A 22,053-nucleotide genomic window follows, 5' to 3' on the forward strand; every position below is an offset into this window, starting at 1 on the left:
CACTGAAAGATCTCAGCCTCCACAGAGTCTGCTGGACCTAAACACCCAGGCAGGCATCTGTAGCCCTGGTGCAACAGTGCAAATGATATGCAACATACAGTCATCACAGCCACTGTGGTTATGCCTGGCTTTCATTTAACCACTGATTTAAATGAATGCTGCGGTGAAGCAGCTCTGTTTTGGGCAGCAACTAAAAGGTTAAATGGGGGAGTTTATTGTGGTGTGTGGTCAGACCCTGATAGGTCACCGCTCAGTGGTCTGCTCCCTCTCGGCCGGCGCCTGAGAAGCCACTCATTCCTTTGACTCTCACGGACCGACTCTGAGTCCAAGCTGTGAGCACAGACCCGAGCCGCCCGCAAAGTCCTGCTCCGCGTGGAAGATGGGCAGGTGGAAGTGAAGGTAACAAGCACATGTTGCACTTTTTGTTTTTCTGGTGTCATCTCAGTCTGCTGCACAGTTCAACCAAAAGTTGATCACAAAGTGTATGGGGCTCTAAAAGTGCCACATATCCATGTGACAGAATGTGTTTGCTGGGATTTCCTGCTTCATGTCTGGCAGCGTTTGTTCCTGTCTGGGTCCAGACAGCTGCTGCTGCTGTTACTGCTGCTCTGTTGCTGCTGCAGCATCAATGTGTCTGCTCAGGATCAGACTCTCCTAATGATGTCACAGAGGACTCTACTGGCTGTGTGTGTGTGTGTGTGTGTGTGTGTGTGTGTGTGTGTGTGTGTGTGTGTGTGTGTGTGTGTGTGTGTGTCTCAGTACTGAGTACTCATTAATAACAAGATCATTTCTGATTGAGCAGACATCCTTGAGTCCACACTTTAAGAAGTGAACAAACCTTCAAACTTTTCCTGTGACAGCTTACAAATGAAAAATTAATTCGGCCTGAAACATTGATTAAAGGTAGTATGTCGGTGGTTTGATTTAAGAAAGCAAGCTAAAGCTACCTGTAGCTCTGAACAGGTCACTAATGAAAAGTTGAAAAGAAACCATCCCAAAATCACCTTAGCATACAGCAGGTCCTGAGCGCTGCCTCAGATCTTCAACCATCCCCTCGCGTGAGCTTTTATTCAGATCACTCTGGGAAGGGACTGTTTTTTAAATCTTGCATTTGGTTTCATTTTTGCTTCCATCACGCTGAGCTGATTCAGATGTGAACCAGATTGGGGGCATGTGTCTGTCCAGCAGTGACCTCACTGACAAAAGTTTCTTTTGGGTTTGGCTCTGTCCGTCTATTTGAGTCGTTATATTTGTCTGATACATTTCTTTCAGACTTTATGGATATTAGACATTTGAAGACGAACTGTAAAAGTCACTTTATTTAGCAGTTTTGATCAAATCAACGCTCTTGCTTGCAGAGCGGAACCTGATAATCTCGCTCATCCCCAGAAGGATTTTTACCAAATGTTTGCATGATGTTTGTTCCACAATGCTCTTATTTTCTCATATTACTGTGTGTTTTCTTGAGTAGACAGGGTTAATTTTAACCCTATAAAGCCTGACACATCCAAAAATAGCTAGAAAATTCTAATTTTTTGGAAATGAGATGTTTATTGAACCTTTTAACAAAATGCCAATTTTTTTTTAATTTTGTTTATGACATTTTTTTTGTATCAAATATGATACATTAGGCGATTTCGGCAACTTTTAGCTCACAACTATGTTAACTTTAGACACAAAAACAAAGTTTGCCCATAACATTTTGACAATATAGAACATGAACAACAACATTTTTCTCTTTGTTTTTTTTGCATAGCACTTTTTAGCACAAGAGGCACACTGCAGCCTCTTTTACGGGGTGGTGTTGGAGTTGGTTCTGGAGAGGACAGTGGTCTGCTACACTTGATTTTGGTTTAGAAAAAAGAGACGTCTCAGAATCTCGCGTATCAAATATGATACAAACGGCTTTAAAGGGTTAAAAACCTCAAGTGGCCTCCCTTCCTCTCCCAGAATATAACCACTTAGAATGCACCTCACAGAGTTTCCGACAACCCGTCTTCTCTGCTGTTTGTGGCTGTCAAGCCTGGGAAAATGCCCTTAATCACACAGGAAATGAGCTTTTGGTTAGAAAGACAGCAGAGCTGCACGCACTTGTTTCACAACTCAACTGTCCCTTTGCAAAGATTAGTGGTGAATTCAATTTTCTCTGACTATTTCAAAGAGTTCTTGGCTAAATCCACCATACTTGCATGATAGTGGATCATATGTTTATATTATCATTGTCATTATCATCATTATGTCATTATGTTTCTACAGAGTTAGCCGTTCAGTTAAGTATTTTTGAAAGAGGAACAAAACACACATTTATTTATTTGGTTTTTAAAAGTGTGATTATAGTGGTCACCAAGGAGTGCACGTTGGTGCTCTGTGAGTTAATCACCAGGGATGTGTAGTGGGGGTGTCCTTTGATTTAGAGTCTGTCCCAGTTTCAGTGTCCTCCATTAATTGAAGTCTTGTATCTGCTGATCTCCCAAAATAAGACCGCCTGCTGAGTTTAGCTTTATTTACAGCCCAGACAGCAACACAGGCCTGATCTAGAGTCTGGAAGCGAGGCGATATACCTAAAAGTTGAGTTTTATTTCAGGTCTAGAATATATCAGCCTGTAACACAGTGAAACATCAGTAACCCCACAGCTCTCATTTGCAGAATCAGATCATAGCAGCAGTTTAGTGAGACAGATACAGGTGGAATATCCGGTCACCACCCCATTAACCAACATCACTAAATGGCTCCCAAGTGTTGGTCCAATGAGAACCATCGGGTATATTTGATAAAACACTGTGTTGAACACAGATTGCAGCTGCTGATGGACTGAATCTTTATCCTTTAGTGATTCAGTACCACAGAGCTGGGTCCCCATCAATTTCTTTGGCATTTAATTGTAAAAATACGGGATCCATCGCTGAGCTACAACTATGTTTTTCAGCTCTCTCTTATTACACTCACAGGATGAAATGTGTAGATGAGTAAAACTGTAACTCTGTAATCTGCAAATGCCTTCAGATTTGCCATTGATGTTGCTACGCATTAACAGGATCACGTTCTTCTCTCCCATCTTTGTAAGCAATCACCACATATTAGTATTAGCGCACAGTGAACTCTGCCCGTTTTCACAGCAATGAAAAAGCTATTTTTAGAAAGAAGGGGTTTAAATAAGAAATGAAAGCTTGGTTTTTGATCAGTGCAGAGTCTCTATAGACGTGGGCCAAAGCAAAGACACGTTGGTACCAGTGCTCATTAATGGATGCACTTCTGTTACCCTATGTGCTCAAGTTTTCCTAGAGGCCGGTTTGTGCTGAGTGTTGGCCAGTTTTATTATCAGTAACTTAAACCACCATTAACTGATGACATGTTGCTCTATTAAACAGGACTTGGTCTGCTGCTAAATAATTAATAATTAATTATTGCTTGTTTCAGCCAACCCGATGTTGATGAATCTCCCATTTGCAATATGGAGTAAAACAGGATGTGGTGCTTCGCAGTTCCCCTCAATTTCAACAGACCAGAAGCTTGTAAGTCGCAGGTGACAGTTGGGGATTCAGCTTCCTGGTTTAGTAGACGACACCGCTCCTTTCATCACTGTGTGTAAATGACTATGTACTTATTAATGAACCTCTTTTTTGGTTCTGGTTCTTTACCTCATGGTGGAGGTCAGCAGATTCTTCTTGTCTTGTTGTTCTGGATCACTCCAGCCCTGCCTCCTCTCTGCTAAGGTGCCGATCAGCTACCATGTTAGCACAGCTGGCAGAAGCAGCTCAGAGGTTGAGGAGAGGACCCAAGTCCCCAGTTTCAGTCCTGACGTTAAATCCTTTTACACTTGTGACCACCTTCATCATCATTATCATCACCTGGTCAGGGCCTTTCACCCCAACCTCCCCATCCCCAGGGGCGGCTGATTTAATGAAGCACTTTATCCAGCCTTCCTGATGTGTTGTCAGTCTTTGAAGTTACACAGAGATCGAGAGCAAAACAGAACAAAGGCGGAACACAGACGGACTTTGATGGTCAGTAATGACGCGACAGGAGATCGAATGTCACCGTCGCTGCAACTGAAAACAGCTTCAGCTGTAATAGCAAAGCTTCTCAGCAGTGGGTCCATCTGGTGACTCCACATATGGATGCATGGCAAAGTGCACAGGGTGCTGAGACACAAGCTGGCTAGCCCATCTGGGTCCTGAGGATGAACAAGGTTACACAGCTGTGTGTTTCTTTCTCTAAAACTGGCAATAAATGACTTGCGAATGTGGATTAAAAAAAAGCTAGCAGGGTTTCATCAAGGCTCTCTCAAAATAATGATTAATTTGGATGGGTTGACATGACATTAGCAGAGTCCTGAGACACCACGACACCAGCTGGAGCTGCTAGAATGTGTGAAAAGGTAACAGGAACCGTTGTCTTCTTATGAGTAATTCATAATGTTACACTCAGCTTTTAGGTCAGTGTGTGTGTGTGTGTGTGTTCTGTGTGTGTGTGTGTGTGTGTGTGTGTGTGTGGTGTGTGTGTGTGTGTGTGTGTGAGAGAGAGAGAGAGAGAGGGAGAGAGAGGGATGGGGGAGTCTTTGCTGAGGTCAACAATTTAGGGAACAGGAATAGATGGCACCGTGATGGATTATTCAGTGCATCTGCAATGTTTTTATTATTGGCTGCATCTTTTACGAGTGTGTCATACATCTTATTAAAGCTAGCACAATAGATTTTACTGTTATTATTCATTGCATATTATTTAAAATGCAAAAGCAGGAGAGGTGGGGGAACATTTCTTAGCAAATATTGTAGTGCTCAGACATGTCAAATATTTGTTGTCAATATTAAATCATGATTACTAAGAAGAACAACAACAACAACTCAAACTGTTATACAGCAACAGGAAATAACCATCTGTTGAGGTTCATGTAGCAGTTGGGTCAAGGTTCATGATGGTTGATTAAGAATACCACAAACATCCTATTTTGCAAAGTTGTGAAGAGCAGCAACACAAAATCTTTAGTGATGCAGCGTGTGTAACAGGTAGTCCTCTCTCCTCGTCCTCCTGCTTTAACCTGGGACCTCAGTCCTCTGTCCTGGCTGAGGCTGAAACAGGCCTGACCTCTTCTATCAGTTTAATTCTTACCAACTGTTTATGTGAATTTCTTTACTATAGAATCCATTATATTTATAGAATCATGTTTGGAGGACATGTTTCTTTGGGTGTTTGTGGGTTTTTTGTGTGGACTCTCATGAAACCTCTCGCAGCTTCCTCATTTTGTACATGGAAAATGGCTAAACCAAGCGAATATCAGCCAAATTACCTTTTTAATTTAGTTAGCTACTATTTTGCTGATGGGCATTTATTTCAGTCATAGAATAGCCCAGTCGGTATTTTATGTCTTATACTAACAGTAATTACAGTCAGCAGGATGTAATCACCAAGCATCGATGCAACGCTTTTGCTGCCTTTGGGGGCTTTATGTGGGCTTTCAGCTCATACACAATCACCCAACATCTATCACCGCTCTGAATTCCATAGCAAGCGTGCTCAATTCTCTCACAGAGCCAGTGTGCTTGTCTAGGAGAGCTTTGAATCTACCCTGACAGCTGAAGATGAAGGCAGTCAGAACAACAATCTTAGATTTGTGTCTAAAATTCTGGGATAAAGCTGCCAAATCGTATAGCTGCTTCATGTTGTCATGCAGATCGTTGTGTTTACTGTCGGCTTTATGGTTTGTCTGCTTTTCATCACAGCTCATCTCATCTGACTTCATTGCTTTTCAGATTGCTCTTTTTTTCCTTCCTGCCTATCCGACTCTTGCACGGTTGAGTACAATCTTTCCAGGTGGGATGCTTCATTGTGGTACATACTCGTTTTTGTTGGTGGCCTTTAACCCCTCTCAGCAGTTGGCTGTCTCAATACAGAGGGTGTGATCAATAGAGCTCTTCAATCAACTTTGTTTGTGCAAACTGACCAAGAGCTGAAAGGTTGTTGGTGCTCTGCAGTGTTTTTAAGGAAGGAAGTTGTTGATCTAGTCAGGCTGATGCATGCTGGTGAGTAGGCACTGTTTGTCAGATAAGAATGTAGCTCTGTGTGCATGTGTGTTCATCCCAATTGTGCTGCCTGGTTATCACCTTCGCCGTGATGGCTGCCTTTTTGATCTGTGTGTGTGTGTGTGTGTGCGTGTGTGTGTGTGTGCATGCGCGCGGCTCATCCTGGTCTTCATTATTCTCGGCTTTGCCTGTACATTGCAATCCTATCCCACCTCCCTCTAACCTGTAGGCTTAAACAGCGAGGAGACAGAAAAGCTGGACTCTACGGCCGCCACCACGTAATGAACCTGACTAACAACAGACCCTCCCGGCCTTTTCACAACATCAGCTTTGCTCTGGAACTGCGGTGCCTTCCTTTTTAGCCTTAAAAAGGAACTAAAGTCATGGTTTTGGCACCTTTGACGGTCACCAGCAAATGTGTGTGACTTGCTCTGCATGTCCACAGTGAGAAGCAGCAAAGGAGTTGGGTTACACTCACTGACGGGCCTTATACATGTTTAATCCGTTTCTCTCAGAACAGAAGCCCTTTTTGTTATCCAATCCAGCCTCCTCTATCTTCTCTCCAGTTTGAGAAACAGAGTTTACTGCCACAAGGCTGCTCTTCACAGTCTATCAGCCAGCCACTGAACTGATACATATCAACCCGCAGCGGGGCGGCAGCAGGACTTTGTCAGCCCTGATATATCTGCTCTAAGGACTTCTGAGCCATTCTGTCAATCCATTGGCTGCTCGATCAGGAGGACTTTAAAACAAACAAGCCAAATTCAGGGAGCTGTTTCAGGTCTGCAAAGAGTGTTAAGAGACTGTCCACAACTCCAGCATTCTTCCTCAATTTTAGTAGCTGTTTCTGCTGTAACTGCTCAGTTTAGTTCAAGGTCTTTAGTCAGGACCATGACTGACACTCTGAGGCCGCCTTCACTTCAGGTGAGTGTCCCAAGCGATGCCCCTGCGTACTCGGACGGAGGAGGCAACACGGTGTCGGATGGATCCATGCGATCCAGTTCCTCTACTCCGACACTCCGCCGCAAACGCTTCAAGATGCGACGCATGAGGAACGTGCCCAGCGAGAAGGAGAGCGAAAGTGATCGGCTGAATGTAGGTCACCTTTCCGCCCGATCCCACTCTGCTTCCAAGGAGTACCTGCAGCTGCCCTCCATCGAGATCACGCCGTCCAGCGACGAAGACGCCACCTCTACCTGGTCTAGATGCTCCACTCCCAGTGCCTCTCCGCGACGCAAGCGTTTCCTGTTGAGGAAGTGGCTGAAGGTCAGAGAGAAGAAGGAGCAGAGCAGTGACAGCAGGTTGGTATGGCCCCTCGACATTCCCCTCTCCTATCTACAGCCTCTCTAATACCACCATGCTGCATCAAGGCTTCTGCTCTCTGCTCTAATATATGTGTTCCTACCTGTTAGCTTGAGGAAAAATAGGGGGGTGACTTTTACTTTTCTGCTGTCCCTTTAGTCAGTTATGCAGTGATGACTCCTAGGGGGAATTTTTTTTTTTGGATTGTTTTGAATGCAGTGCTTGTTTTAAAGTACCATTAACACACTTGCAGCCAATTTTGAGCCACTGACAACAGTTTGGGGGTATTTTTTCATAGGTGATTTGTACAGGCCTAAATCTGCTGCAGTCGCAATCTGTTTGTAGATTTGATGCATTGTGAGAGGGCTGTTTCTGGACCGCTTAGAATGACTGTAGGGCCATTTGACTGGTGTCAGAAGGACTTGTGAGCTGGGTCACATAATTTCCAACCTCTGTGGTGTTTCTTTTCTGATTGTTGCATTTTGATGGCAAAGGTAACAGAGGAAAGGTCATGGGGTCAGTAAAGTAAAGCAGCTTGAACCGACACAGCACCATAACATGCAGCAATAAGCTCACGATTAATTATGTTGATTTCTTGCTACAGACAAATTCGTATTCGTATTTGGAGTTCTTCAAAACTGCAAAAACGTTTTCAAAAGGTTGAACACACAGTAAGAGCATCTGCACTGGCTCCACAGGGACCGGCGAGCCACCTTAGACAGGAATGAAATCAAAGTTTCACCTGAACTTTTGCTGAAACTCTTCGCTTTACATGTTCATGTTTTAACAGAACAAAAGTAAACATTAAGCCAAAGTTTTCAATTCTTGCAAATTGTCATAACTTCTTAAATTAATGCCTGCGGAGGCTTTACAGTTCTATTAATGACGCCTTTGTGACTTTTATTAAGTTGCGTTTTATTGAGGATGTCTGTATTTGGCCGGATGAATGATTTTAATCAACATTTGCAATCTGAGAAGCAGAACAAGGACAAGGAGAGGGAACGGGGCCTGTTTGTGAGATGTCCCTGCTGACAGATGGCAGACACAACATGGCCCATTACTCATTTATCCATCAGTGGTTTTCCTCTGAAAGGAATTCCATCCCTCCAGAGACATGAGTGCTATATCCTGACAGTATCCCTGAGTGTGAAATGCTGTCATTTCCCAGCACATCATGCGTACAGTGCTGCCGCCCCTCCAGGCATGATGTGGACCTTTTAAAAAAGCTCTTGTAGTATTTGCAAAATCAAATGGATATGCTATAAAACTGCAGAGTGAGACAGCAAGTATACAAACCCTATTCAGGTCTAGCAGGGTTGTTTCAAAATCTTGTGCATTTTCACTCTGTTACAACCTAAATGAGTACTTGTAGGAGTTGTTGTATGTACTGCTGGTTAGTTTCATTGCTCAACGGCTGGTAGTGAAAGGAAAGACCACCCTGCTTTTTGCCTAAAGTCATCCCTTTTGTAATTTAATAATTAATCAGTTTAGTTTCAGTTTTGGATTCTTTTTTCCAATATAATGATTGTGATTTTCTTTGTGTTGCTTGTTCTATTTTGTTCTGGCCTAACACCGCCCCTGGTGGTCAAGCTCTGTCATTCACCTGATGCTAAGTTAAAAAAAATAAGAGCAATCTGGGCATAAAACAACCTATTGTTGTACACACTGCAGTCGTGATAAATAATTTACCAGAAGAGGGGAACAATCAAGTTGCTCAGCATTTGGACTTTAGCCTAAACCACTACTTCCTACATTAAGGAAATAGATGATTAAATAAATATTTCAGCAGAATATCAAAATTAAAGCCTCTCAATAGCTATATTTTTTCCACATAGTTTTGTAATATGCAGAAATGCCAGTGGTAGATTCTATCAAGCAAGTTTTCAGGAGAAACAAATGGATCCACAGTCCTGGGTGAACTGGTAATTTTATATTGAATATTATATTATATTTATATTATATATTTATATGTATGAGCGTGCACTGGTTGTCTGTCTGTAGCTGGATGGAGGGATATTTGGACTGATGCATGGATGAATGGAAACAAACTTGGTTCCTCGGATAACATTAACTGAAAGTCTGTGTTTTGGAAAGTATGTATTCATTCATGGGTGTCAGACAGAACCAGTGTCAGAGTTGGACCTTTACCTTTAGCTGTCATGGTGACAGCACTTTGACCCAATTACCTCCCATCCTTCCCCCTTAATATTTTAACTGTCCAGGTTAAAAACCTGTCCGTGCTTCAACATTTAATCATTGGGCCGAAGAGACCGTTATCATTCTGCATGGCATGTTCAGAACAGTCCACTTTGGTTTGGGAATCCAGTGTACTTTGAAATAAGCCCTTCTTCGTCGTCCACTTAATATCCAAACATGACAGAGCATTTATGTTTCCTCGGACGCTTGTGGTGAGTATTGTCTCTTCTGCTCACAGCAGATCTGTAAGTATTCAAAGAGGTTTTTAAAATTGTATTTCAAAACTCTTGCGAATTGTGATGGGAGGGATAAATCCACTTTACTGGGATATGATGTTCCATTGACGGCTCACAGCTGGATCGCTTTCTTCACTGGTGTTCCCACCCTCCTTCGTTGTGTTATCTGCATCAGACCACACATGTGCGTAAGACTGTAGCTTCTTTAATGGTCGCAGGCTTCAGAGACTCGGTGTAATCTACTGTTCTACTGGCTGATAAAAGCAGGGCTATGTTGAACAGCAACTTTCACCAGGCCTCACTGCTTTCATCCAAACATCTAAATATTTCACACACTAGAATTCTCACAGAGCTAAGTGCCGGAGGACATTTTAATAAGACTCCCACTTGTTCGAAATGCATCACTGGAGACGCTGCTGGATAAAAAGGTTTTTCCCATTTTCTCCGCTGTAAGGTTCATTTTGACTATTAAAATATGTGCACTTTTTAAAAAGTGTTGAATCGAATTATTTTTGTATCTGAATCAAACTCCTGTAGGGAAGGTGATTGCTATGACCTGAGCGGTGCCATTTCAACATGTGACTTAGATTATAACTTAGCTCAGGTGATATGAGGTTAAAGGAGCAGCTGTGCAGATTTTCATCAGAAATTCTCACTAAAGCAGAAGTAGTTTTATTCCTGGCATATTTATATCTGTCACAGGTTTACCACTGGTCTCTGATTAAATCTTAACACTGGCATTACTGGCAAATGTTAAGTATCTGTTAGTCACAGAATTATTTGTAATTTAGACTTTTTGTCCAGAAATTTGTGGCAGAAATGCTGTCACTGTCAGTCACCTTCCATCAATATTGTGCAAAAATTGCAAAATTAAAGGCTTAATTTTACCAGATAACAGCAATCTAATCCCAGTAGACATGTTTTAAGTTGTTCATTAGAGATCCCTGAGGGTGTTGAACTCTTTCTTTAGTGCTCAGCGAATATTTCTGTTCAGCATTTGCAACCAACCACGAAATCTTGTTGAGACCTCGTCTTATAGCCTCCTCTAGTGTTTACAATGGGCAAGTACAGCAAGATGAAAACATCTGAAAAGAACCTCGTTCACACTGATCAGCTGTTAATCGTTGCTGTTGTTTACAGCCGTGATGACATCAAATGAAACAAACGTTTCATGTGGGGAAACGTACAGATTGTTCACCCTCATCCTCTCTTGTGTCCCGCAGCAGCCAGCAAAGCAGCCAGCAAAGCAGTCTGCAGAGCAGCCATGAAGATGAAAACGCTCGTTTCCTGTCTCCATTAATACGGGAGGGGAGGTGAGTGCTGTCAGAGCAGAGGATTCACTCTGTGCTTCCACTCCTTTTACATCACATGACTGATGGGAACACAGTTGAAAATCCAACTGCAGGATTGTGCCATTTCCACCAGGCTCAGGTCCTGTTAAAATGGCAGTTTTAGCCATTTAGTCAATTGATTTTCTCTTCTAATCTATGTAAATACTATTAACTTACTGACAATAGTTTATTGAGTCTAATTCCTAGGTCAGGAGTTAAGAGCTCAGAAAACTAACAGTCTGACAGAAAGATTCGTTGAAGGGAAATTCTGTCCAGGCTGCAGATGCTGGGCTTCTGTGTTCAACTGGTGCATCAGTGTGGGAGTGTGTTTGACATGATTTAGTGATCCAACCACATTGTTCAACCAATCATCCTCTTCTTGCTCTTCATGTGCCAAAGCTGCTGTATGTTGCAGACACCCACTTTGTTGCCTCTGTCTTCCTCTGACTCTCTCCCTCTCTCCTCTCTCTCTCTCTCTCCTCTCTCCCTCCCTCCCTCATCATGCGCTCGACTCATTGACTGTCCGCTCTTGCTGGAATTGGGAAGTGGTGCCGGTCAAACCTATGGGATTTCTGGCTGCTCTTGTCTGTGCTGTGCTTGCGGTAGATAGTGGGGAGCATCTGCAGCAGCTGCAGGGAGAGCAGCGTTCTGTAGCCAGTTTTAGAGGGCACGGAATGTCATGTCTCCTCTGCAGGTAAAACCAGCCGCATTTCTGCCTGTGGACTCCCAGCACATCCTCTCTGCACCTCTCTTTTTGCATCCTTCTCATTGTTTTTGTGTTTTGGGCAGCTGCGTTTCTTCGGCGAAGTGACGGCGCGTAGGCTGTCGGCTAATCTGCAGCACTAGCTGAGATTTTAGATCCCTCTGCCAGTTTAGCGGAGCTCATGAACGGACACAGATGGAACCGAGACCTGAGAAGGTCCACGAGTTTGTGCTTATCTTCATGTTTTTCCTCTCGGGTTGTGCTGAAGCTGCAGAGAGAGTTATATAATATGACAGTGTGTGCGTGCGTGTGTGTGTGTGCTGAGACAGTGAAATATGACTCATCAGTATAGATGACGCAGTGCATTGTTTGTATTTGTAAAACCTAAAAACAGATAGAAAACCATCAGTTAGTCCCTCTGTCACTTATTTACTATGGCTCCTCCATGAACAGCATATCAGGCTGTGTACACTGACAGCTCCTGTCAGTCAGGTGTAACATGGTGAGCAGTATAAGACCTGAGGTGTTCAGAGAGGGTTGGGACCACCTGCTGATGTCTGCTGCCTGAGTGATCTGCTGCATTGTTGTGATGCCTGATGGTGAAGGTGTAGGGAACAGCAGGAAATACGCTGAAGTTAAAGTGAACATGGTCAAAATGATTCTGTAACAGGTTGAAGGTCACTCGTTCTAATCTTCTTTCGATAAAAGTCTTGGCCTGGATGTTTTAGATGTCAGCTGAGCTGATTTCAGTGCAAAGACAAACCGTTGATTTTGGGGGTTTGTTTGTTTTCTGTAACTTCATCTGAAAGAGCATTTATTACCACACCAGTGAGCCACCCACTAAACACAATTCCAGCCACCACTTTAGCCTTTTATTCACAAGTTTCACCATTGCTGTAGTACTTCCTGATGTACCTGCTGTAGCGCATTGTTCCAGCAGCTATTAGAGGAAAATATCTAACCTGTGGAAATGCACCCAGTGAATACTTTCTAGTGTTAATTCTTCTCTTTTTAGTAGCATCTAAAGTAAAGGTGCAGCACCTGATGTAAGCACCTCTGCTGTTCTCTCTTGTGCAGGTCTGACAGTGCAGCAAACAAAACCGGGTAAGTGCGCTTTCCCACTGCTCCTTCCTTGTCTTGTAGAGGTCTCAGCTTGCATCCTTTGCTTGTGTGCTGGTGGAGCACTCGTACAGTGGGACTAGCCCTGTTGCCCCAGCCTGCCCACCCGCCCACCTGTGTGTGCCACAGATTCGCAGCTTTGTTCCCGGGCTAAAGGTGTTTGAATACGCTCCACATTGTCACGGCTCGGCGGTGAATACACTTGCAAGCCATGGAATGCTATTGTCTGAGTTTGGTAGACAAACAACATCAGGCACAAACAGGTCTTTGTGATGCTGTACAACTGTGGTGCTTTTAGTCCTGTGGATTCACACACCAGCACACGCTGCAGGTGAGTGATCAGCGGCTTCCCCTGCTTGACTTTGTTGATGAAACTTTGAGCTGGATGCTGATTTGGTGAGACTTTAACAACACAGGTAAGTCGATTTCTGAGCTCACGGAGTGTTTGATGCAAGTGTTGATGCAATTCCCATGAAAAACTCAGCTTGATTCTGTGTTTTTCTTGTGCACGCAGAGATAATTATGTAGTAGCGCTGTTGGTCGGTCAACTTTCTGTGTGTGTGTGTGTGTGTGTGTGTGTGTGTGTGTGTGTGTGTGTGTGTGTGTGCTGTGGAATGCTTTGACTGGTCACCCATGTGAGCTGAGTGAATCGTAGGTCACATTCGGTTCCACTGAAACTCTGCTAATATGCAACCACAGAGACAAACACATGAGGTTTTTGGTTCTTTTTTAATAATTTTCATCTCTCCATCATCATAAACATCCACACAAAACAAACTGGAGTCGGAGGTACGTCACTTGGTTCCGGCCGTGTTGCCATTTTGTCTTGATCAGAGATGGATGATGTTCCTAACTATTCCAGGTGGAAATTTCCTGAATCTTTGAGCCACTTTGAATCATCCGTCTGTGTGGATTCTCACACGTCTGTTTTCTTATAGCAGCTAATATATTCACAAGTATGCAAGGCTGATGCTAGTGTAAATAATGCATGGAAGGCTGTCCTAGGGCCCCCCCGTGTGTGGGATGGAAGTGTTCCGAAGCTCTTTGGTGAATAATGCAGTTCTGCCTCCTCCAGTCCTTGGGTCTACCTACTTCCTGCTGTCTGTCTCTGATCTAATGTCTGCATTGCTCTGTCTGCTTTATTGATCACCATCTCTGGTTTGAGGCATTAGCCGGCAGCGATGGAGATCAGCGTAAGTTGATCTCACCCTTGACTTTGTGCAGAGGGAAGGAAGGTGACAGGTCAGTCAGAATCAGCCGAATGATGTAATGCGAGAGAGTTAACGTGATTATTTTGATTAAGATCCGTGTTACGCCGGAGTCTGCATTTACTGTTCATGTGATTGGTGCACAATCCCAGTTAAATCACACCAGTCAGAGTTTGCCAGCAGGGGCCCGTTGTGACTCCTCCACGTCTCCTTTAAGTAATTTGCCTTCCGCTGTAGGAAGCTAAGCCGAGCACGCACGCCAGCGCCACCTCAGCTAACGAAGGCAGACATTTCAGTGGTTATGTAATGAAGCGAGTTTTATTTTGGATGGTTTTGACTTAAACCAAAGCACAAAGGCTGATGATCTGGCGCTCCGACACTTTCACAAAGATTCATCAAAAACAACGACGTTGGTTTGCATCTGGGCGGCAGGGACGCGACCCAGGCAGCGTCAGAGGACGGCACGTGTGTTTGCGGTGAGGCTGCACAGTTTGTGGTCACCAATGTTCACAAAAAAAACACAAAATAATCAAAATGGAACTTTTGACTCGCTGTTGCATCCATACATGGTGATTGGGTCAGGGGTCACGAGTCAGAGGTCAATCAATCTTCACACATTTATACTTACAAATATCAGGTTTTGTGTCCCCAATGGTCATGAGTTTGAGACCCTGCTGAGGGATGCTGATGTGGTTAAAACCAGCTCTCATATTCTGCATATACTGCTGGAAAGAACATGTTCTACCTTTCTACTCGGCTGGCTGCTGTTCTCAAGCGTTTGTGCAGATTTTTTTATTTAGGTCACGGACTGGTGACGTCCTGGCCCCCAGTGTGCTGATTTATGTTCAGTCCCCGTATTGGTGCTTTTGCTGCTCTCTCAGATGTGCTGGGCTTTGGTTGATGTGCCTGCAGCTTTTAGAGCCTGCAGACGTGAATTTGGAGGAGGAGCCGAGGTGGAAAAAAGAGGAGAGGAGGGAGGCCAATAGAGCTGGAAGGGGAAGGAAGGGGCCGCTCTCATCCAGCTTCGAAGAGAGCTGAAGCACAGAGACCTCCCCCCCACACACACACCACGGCCCACCAGCCAATCACAGCCCTAGCATCCTTGACCCATCCTCCTCCATACAACTGCTCACCCATGGCTCATTGAAGCAGATGTGAGGCGATGCAGGCGATGGAAGAGAAGCTTCAGATCATTTATATCAGAATATCAGCCGCTAGTTTGCTGCAGCGTCCGGCTGAACAAGAAAAAAATGACGTCTTTATCTTCTGCAGTTATAATTTTAGGCCTCTAAATAGCTGATTTGATTTTCCTCCAACCTACATTTTGGATGTGCCTTGTGGAGAATTTCTATGAGGTCTGGCAACGATGGCAAATTATGCTGGATGACTGAAAACCTGCCAAGAGGACAGTGACTGAGGGGAGGCCATGAGAGCCAGAAGAGAGGCCAGAATGATTCCTGCATGTTCACCATGCACAAACATAAGGTCAGCTTCCTTGTCTTCATAGTTTGAAGTCTGCATGCATGAGCTTGATTTATGGCTTCTACAAGAGGAGTCCTGCAAATCAGCATATTCAGCTAGTTGGGTACTAAAAGGCTTCAGTGATACTGTTGAACATGCACTTGCCTTTGATGGAGCTCGGGTCTTATTCCATTATGTGGTGTAACATTATTATTATTATCTAATCTATATTTTTGGGGCATGTGGCCAGACACATAACAGCCTTCAAATAACAGAACCACATGACAGTGATGGATGCACTCAGGGAGCTCTGGTTATGGGCTGTTCTGAGTATCAGGGATTTTCCACTGATCTCTGCTCCATTAGGTGACAGGTTGATTAGATGTACAGCACCAGTCGATGGTGATACAGCAACTTCATCTCAACACTCTGACAAACAAGATCCTCCACATCCTAACAGCATCTCCCCAACACGCCTTCAGCCACCCTCACAGGGTGAGAGGCTGCCAGTGTTCAGACACGAGGAAGGACAAAGGCTTTAGAAAAGTCTCCTCTAAAAGTCTGCGATGCAGCAGTGACGTTACTGTCCACTCGTTCGGAAGGTAAACAGTGTCGTGGGGATGCTGCTTTATTCCACATTTCATTGTGTGTCACCTTCAAAGTGGGTGTTGTAGAAGACTGGAGCAACACAAGTGGTCAAATGTGTCAGTTTTAACTGAATCATTGTCAGTTCTGGTGTGTAATGTTGAGGCAATTGAACTGTGTTTAGGATGGAATCAGCTTTGAAGGGATTGACTGTGTGTCACTGTGATTCATTCAGTGCTTCTGTCTTCTGTCACTGGCACACCCTCTCTCTGCTGCTGTCCAAGGTCTTGTTTTCATGCTGGGAGGACATCTGCCTCACTGCCAGGCACACATGCCATTTCATGGAATGGACTAACCTAAATTTGGGCCAGTCTTTGTCTCCCAATATCGTTTTAAATGACGACAACATCTGCTGGTGTAAAGATACGCTCCAATCCATTTGTCTTTTGTCCAAGGTCCACCTAATGTGGCCCTTCTTATGTAGAGTAGATGTCTTACCCCATGCTGCTGTACCTGAGTCATCCATGTGTTTGTCAGAAGGCCTTTGCTCATCTTCATTCATTCTCCATCTCTGCAGGGCAGCATATGCTGTTTTATTTTCCCTGGGAGGGACGCGATGTAGGTGGAGATCCATCTGTCATGTCAAAGTTAGATGGCGAAGGTGCAGCTCCATCAAGGGGTTTATGTCTGCAGATTCACCCTCATGAGTTGGTCAAATTCAATTCCCACTGCCAAATTGCCTTACTTGAACATTTATCTTATATTTAATGGAAGGTCTGTTTTTCAAGTCTCAGAAGCTGTGAAGTCCAAGATTGACTTCCTCTGTGTTAGTGATCAGAAGAACATGATCCACCATGTTCTTCTGCATCCTGGAGACAGCAACACTGCTGAAATGAGTCAAAAAGTAGGCAAATAGAAGAAAACGGCTGCACAGAGAGCCACGAACTCCGCATAATCTTTAGAAAGTGCAGTCAGGGGTTAAAGAGTGGATAGCAACTGCTGCGACTGGAGAGTTAAATTTATTATCAGGGGCCACAGCAAGATGGGTGCACTGAGTAGATGGAGGAGTGGTTGAGGGCCTGTGATCACAGTGATTCATGTGGGCACTCTGCATTGACTCACTGGCAGCAAAATTGGCTGGAATTAATAGACTGCAGCCAGCAAACTCAATTATCTACAGCTTTTCTTAATGCTCACCATCCTGGTATCTAAACCTCTGTCCGATTATCATTTGAACTCAGGTTCAAAATATGAACAAGCTAAGTAAATGTTTATTAACCCCCCAAAAAATGTTATTAGATCTACCAAGATTTATCTTATGTGACCGTGCTGATCAGACATCATCATAACCCCAACTACAACTAGAACTATTACATCATGGCAAAAGTACATATATCATTTCAAAACCTTTTGTTTCACTCTTCTCTACCTTCCCACCTGATAGGGCAAGCAAAAGAAGTGGAAGAAACTGATATGGAAGCCTCACAGGTAGGACGACTCAACACGCCACACGAGCAGCGACCTTTGGTCCCCTCTGACAGTCTGATTCAGCCAAACACCAGGACAACATGCAGCGTTTCACCACCAGGTGTCGCATTAGAGCCGCAAAGCAAAGGCACGAAAGGACTCTAACTGGGCTCCCATTTGTCAGAATAAAATAGAACAATAAAAATAAATATTCATTAGTTCTTGGTATGAAGAGTCATAGTTTCTTGGTGTGAGCTTCATAGTTTTTCATGAGATCCCAGTTGCTCAGTTTATTCATTAGTTAAAGAATAAAGTTAGCCGATGCATTTTATAAGGGCAGTTGAAAAATGTGGCTTTCTCACGTCAGACGTGTTGTTAAACATAAGAACACTAGAACTTCCTTCCAAGCATCAGTGGTCTTTCTTGTCCTCGTCACCTTTCTCCTACTAATGAATCAGCCACCAAGACCTCAGACTTGCAAACTCCTCTAAAGTCATGGTGGCTGATTGCTACTTTGTGGCGAAGCTGAAAATAACCTGAGTGCATCCTTGAAGGCTTTGTGTCTGATAATGGCATAGCAACCAGTGGTAAACAGGTGGAAAGTATATATTTCTCTGGCATCATGTCTTTCCTGTTTACATCTGTATAATTGGCAGCGGGCTGGTCTGGGTGCTTCTGTCCCTGAACAATTGTCAATATCGCTTCACCTGGAGCAGAAAACTGCTTTTGAGTCTACCGTTGAGCCTTTACATGTGTAGAAGCCTTTAATGCAGTAGCAGCACCGATGCTTGGCTGGCTTAGTCAGCAGACTCCGTTCATGGCTTTGACCAGATCAGCGGAACCTGATCTTGCCATTGTCCTTCTGCCTTAGAGGAGCTCGGGGTCGTGGCAGCAATGAGACACACTGCTTCCGTCCTCAATCAATATTTCAGCCCTCCTGCAGTGATGGATTGTCACTCTGCTGCTCCACAACTCTTCTTGGCTGGAACATATGAGAACATGCCAGTCATGTGAGAGATCACCACATCGATTGCTGGTGTGGTGGGAGATCCTGATCACACTAAGGGCTTCATACCAATGTGATCTCAGTCCTGCAATCTGTAAATCTCTTGGAAATCTGTAGGAAGCAGGTTGATCACAGTCAGCAAGCCAGACTTCTTCAATACCAGTATTGATGAAATTATTGATATGCAAGTGCACATCTGTAGCATTGGTGCAAATGTGAAGAAGATTTTTCCTCTTAAATGATCTTTGTTGTTGCCATATAACTTGTTTGTGACCTGTACGTCACGTTTTCTCTTCTGGCCTCTGGGGGTGTCTAAATGTTTCATTTAAAAAGATGATTTTTATTTTATCTCCTTCATAATAATGAAAACTCATGTTCCCAGCCTGTTATTTTATGTTTATATGCATATTTTTATTTTAGATTTCCAGAATTTTCACATATGAAAGCCTGTTGACTGAAATGCGGGTAGTGAATCCAACCTGCTTTCAGTCTCACCACTGTGGCCTTGATGAAGCCCTAATATGATAAGAGCCATAGTGCATCACATGATCCGCCTCCCACTTGCTTCCCCGGTCAGACTGAGAACAGTGATTCACTCGTTCATGAAGCACCAGTAGAAAAAAAAAATCTGTGTTCTTCTGCGGAAACACCCACCACACGGAATAAAAGAGTGACACTCACCATGCTACCCAATCCCAAAAGGCAGTGTAGAGGGGAATTAATCCAGATTATCTACTCGTGCTATTCTTAGAAATGCATTAGCAAAAAAAACTGGCCCAGATTGTAGTTCAAGAAAAACAAAAACTCGAAGCAGAAACCTGTTTGGATGCATTCTTTTAGGAAGTAAACTGAGGACACATTCAGGAAACAAATGTGATCGTGCTAAAATAAATGAAGATTGGGATTTAAACAGAAGGGGTCAGCAGAGGGCGCTCTTGTGCGAAATCTCACTGACACGTGTGTGTGCGTGTGTATTGTATGTGTGCGTGTGTGTGTGTGTGTGTGTGTGTGTGTGTGTGTGTGTGTGTGTGTGTGTAGGAGCTGTCCATTCAGCACCGTCCTGGAGCTCCTCCTCCGTTTCTTCATTTATGTAAGCATGATGTGTTTATGGGCTGCCTGTTCATGTGAAGCAGGAGTGACTCAGAGGCTGTTGTTCCGGTCTACAATCTCTTTCCCATTCAAAACAAAATCGAATTCAGCGACAAGGCAGCTGATCTGTCTGGCACAAAAACACAAGGGAACGTTAAAACTGCTGCTCAGCTTTCGGAAGCAAATGTTTCGTAAAATGAATCGGTCTTCGTAAATATCAAATCCACAGACATATTTTACCAAATACACTGACTCAGCTGAAAAGCATTGACTCATTTCTACATATTTGCAAGGAAACAGTAGCTGCTGTGTGTGTGTGTGTGTGTGTGTGTGTGTGTGTGTGTGTGTGCGTGCGTGCGTGCGTGTGCGTGTGCGTGTGCGTGCGTGCGTGCGTGTGTGTGTGTGCGTGCGTGCGTGCGTGTGTGTGTGTGTGCCGGTAGGGTGATTTGCACCCGTCGTTCTGCTGGGTGATGAGTACAGTGGAACATGTGGGGCTTTAAGGAGATTAAAGAGGGAGACTGTGTTGCCCTCTGCTCGGCGGCCTGCACTCACACTGTTTTTGATCACTATTGACATTCCTGGTGAACCTCTGAGCTCCCCACACTGCCTGGTCAAGCTACATCTGTGCACATGTTAATATTGGACAGTTTCAAAGACACAGTAGCTAAGATTAGCTTGATGCAGCTTTTTGTTTACCGATAAAACTCTTAAGGAGTGAATTATGAGGCTAATATTTTTGCTACATTAAAACAGCATATTGCTCTTCTGTACTGTGGGCAGGAAAAGCCCCTCAGCTAAAGACAGGCATGTGTTGGTGTAGCTACAGCAGGCTGGTTTGACCTTCTGGCTGTGACAGTTCCATACAAAAAATGGCCATGACCATGGAGGGCAGTACTGTCTGCTTTGTCTCCATAAAATGTATTAAACCAAAAAGCTTGAAATAAATGAGTGGGTTGAGGTGGAGGAGACAGATGCAACAGTATAATAAATAAATAAATAAATAAATAGTGCATGAAGTGATGGATTGTCCTTGCAGCCTTGATCACTGCTTCTCTGCTTAGCTGTGTGAGTGGCTGCAGGAATCTAACTAATCAACAGTCTGGTGAAGGGGGGGTGATGTGCTCGCTTCTAGCATTTCTGTTTTTGAAGTAAAATTTGAGTCAAAATCTCAGGTCTAAAAAGATAAAAACAGGAGGCATTTTTTATCCGATAGCAATACAGGTTTATTTGTGCCTCTCAAACTAATCTGAGTTTTGAAGTTGGTCTGAGAGACCCAAGCAGCTGTAGCACGTTTATCATCATGCTGCGTTAGGAGAAGAGTTGTGGTCACTGTGGTGTGATCAATTTCCTGCTGATCTCCACCATCAGGCTGATTCGCAACACAGCTTCGAACACGGGGAGCACCCAAGAACGATCAGTGCATTAAGAGATTAACTGGGTTAGCTGTTGACAGTTGTTAGGGATGAAGTCCAATAGAGGAGGAAGGAACTACAGCAGGCCCCCCCACTTAATACCCTTCTCATATGTAGACGTGGAGGGGTGGGGGTGGTGGTGGTGTGGGGTCATCACAAAGAGGATGTTTGGGCCAGAGGCTATACTCCTGCTCTGCCTGCTTGGCTAATCTCAGAGAGAAATGGAGAAAGAGAGCCATCTAGGGAAGAGCACAGGGTGTACAGGAGGGAGGGTGCAGGGCGGGAGGAGGAGGAGGAGGAGGGGGAGAGAGAGGAGTCCTGCGCCTGCTCCCTGTGAGCGCAGCAAGTGCAGCTTTCATCTGCAGCAGGAGCTGAGGCAGCACCAGACTGACTTTCAGCACACCGACTGGAGCTTTGGGGGAATCGATATAAAAGACCAAACAGCCAGCAGCCGGTCGAGCCTTCGTCTCCACGTCCAGCTCTTCTGCCCCTGCTGCTGCACAACACCGCAGCACACCTCCTCCCTCTCTTTTGGAGATCTGAGGAGTCCCCAGAGAGGTGCGAGTTTCTGGCACAACTGCTCGGCACTGCGGCACCTCCATACAGGCACGGAAATGTAGCATTGAGGGAGGGAGGGAGAGGGAGCAACGCTGACAATAGTCCCGCTCCACTTTCTGCCTCAGCATCCTCTCATCTCGTGCGCGGGAGGTGAGGCTCTGGCAGGTCATTTGTCAGCATGCAGTGGTGTGACGGGGCACAACGGCGCCCACAACATGCTTCGGACATCAGCCGCCTCTCGCCATACTAATGAAGGGCTTCAAGCTCACCTGGTAAGAATTTACCCTCCTCCTCTGGTGGATGTAGCCTGTAGGTATTAATGCCGCCGTGTCTGCTCAGAAAAACACACACTTCATACA

General features: G+C 44.4%; 1 protein-coding gene across 23 annotated transcripts in view; it reads left to right on the plus strand.

The window, feature by feature from the left end:
* Window positions 1–22,053, plus strand: part of gramd1bb (GRAM domain containing 1Bb) — a 59,182-nt gene that overhangs the window by 11,299 nt on the left and 25,830 nt on the right. For 4 of the 23 annotated variants that reach the window (XM_057048569.1, XM_057048570.1, XM_057048574.1 and 1 more), the window contains exons 1-3: window positions 4,561–7,322; window positions 10,979–11,068; window positions 12,867–12,893. In XM_057048569.1, the coding sequence (XP_056904549.1) occupies window positions 6,913–7,322; window positions 10,979–11,068; window positions 12,867–12,893 (527 nt within the window). In that variant the 5' untranslated portion in view covers window positions 4,561–6,912. Of the gene's footprint in view, window positions 1–171; window positions 400–4,559; window positions 7,323–10,978; window positions 11,069–11,584; window positions 11,781–12,866; window positions 12,894–13,972; window positions 15,602–17,606; window positions 17,651–21,486; window positions 21,967–22,053 lie in introns of those variants that run through there. The other 19 variants (XM_057048586.1, XM_057048589.1, XM_057048588.1 and 16 more) reach the window with 15 other exon arrangements.

This window comes from Takifugu flavidus, chromosome 12, assembly GCF_003711565.1.
Source record: "Takifugu flavidus isolate HTHZ2018 chromosome 12, ASM371156v2, whole genome shotgun sequence".
In the NCBI taxonomy this organism is placed as follows: domain Eukaryota; kingdom Metazoa; phylum Chordata; class Actinopteri; order Tetraodontiformes; family Tetraodontidae; genus Takifugu; species Takifugu flavidus.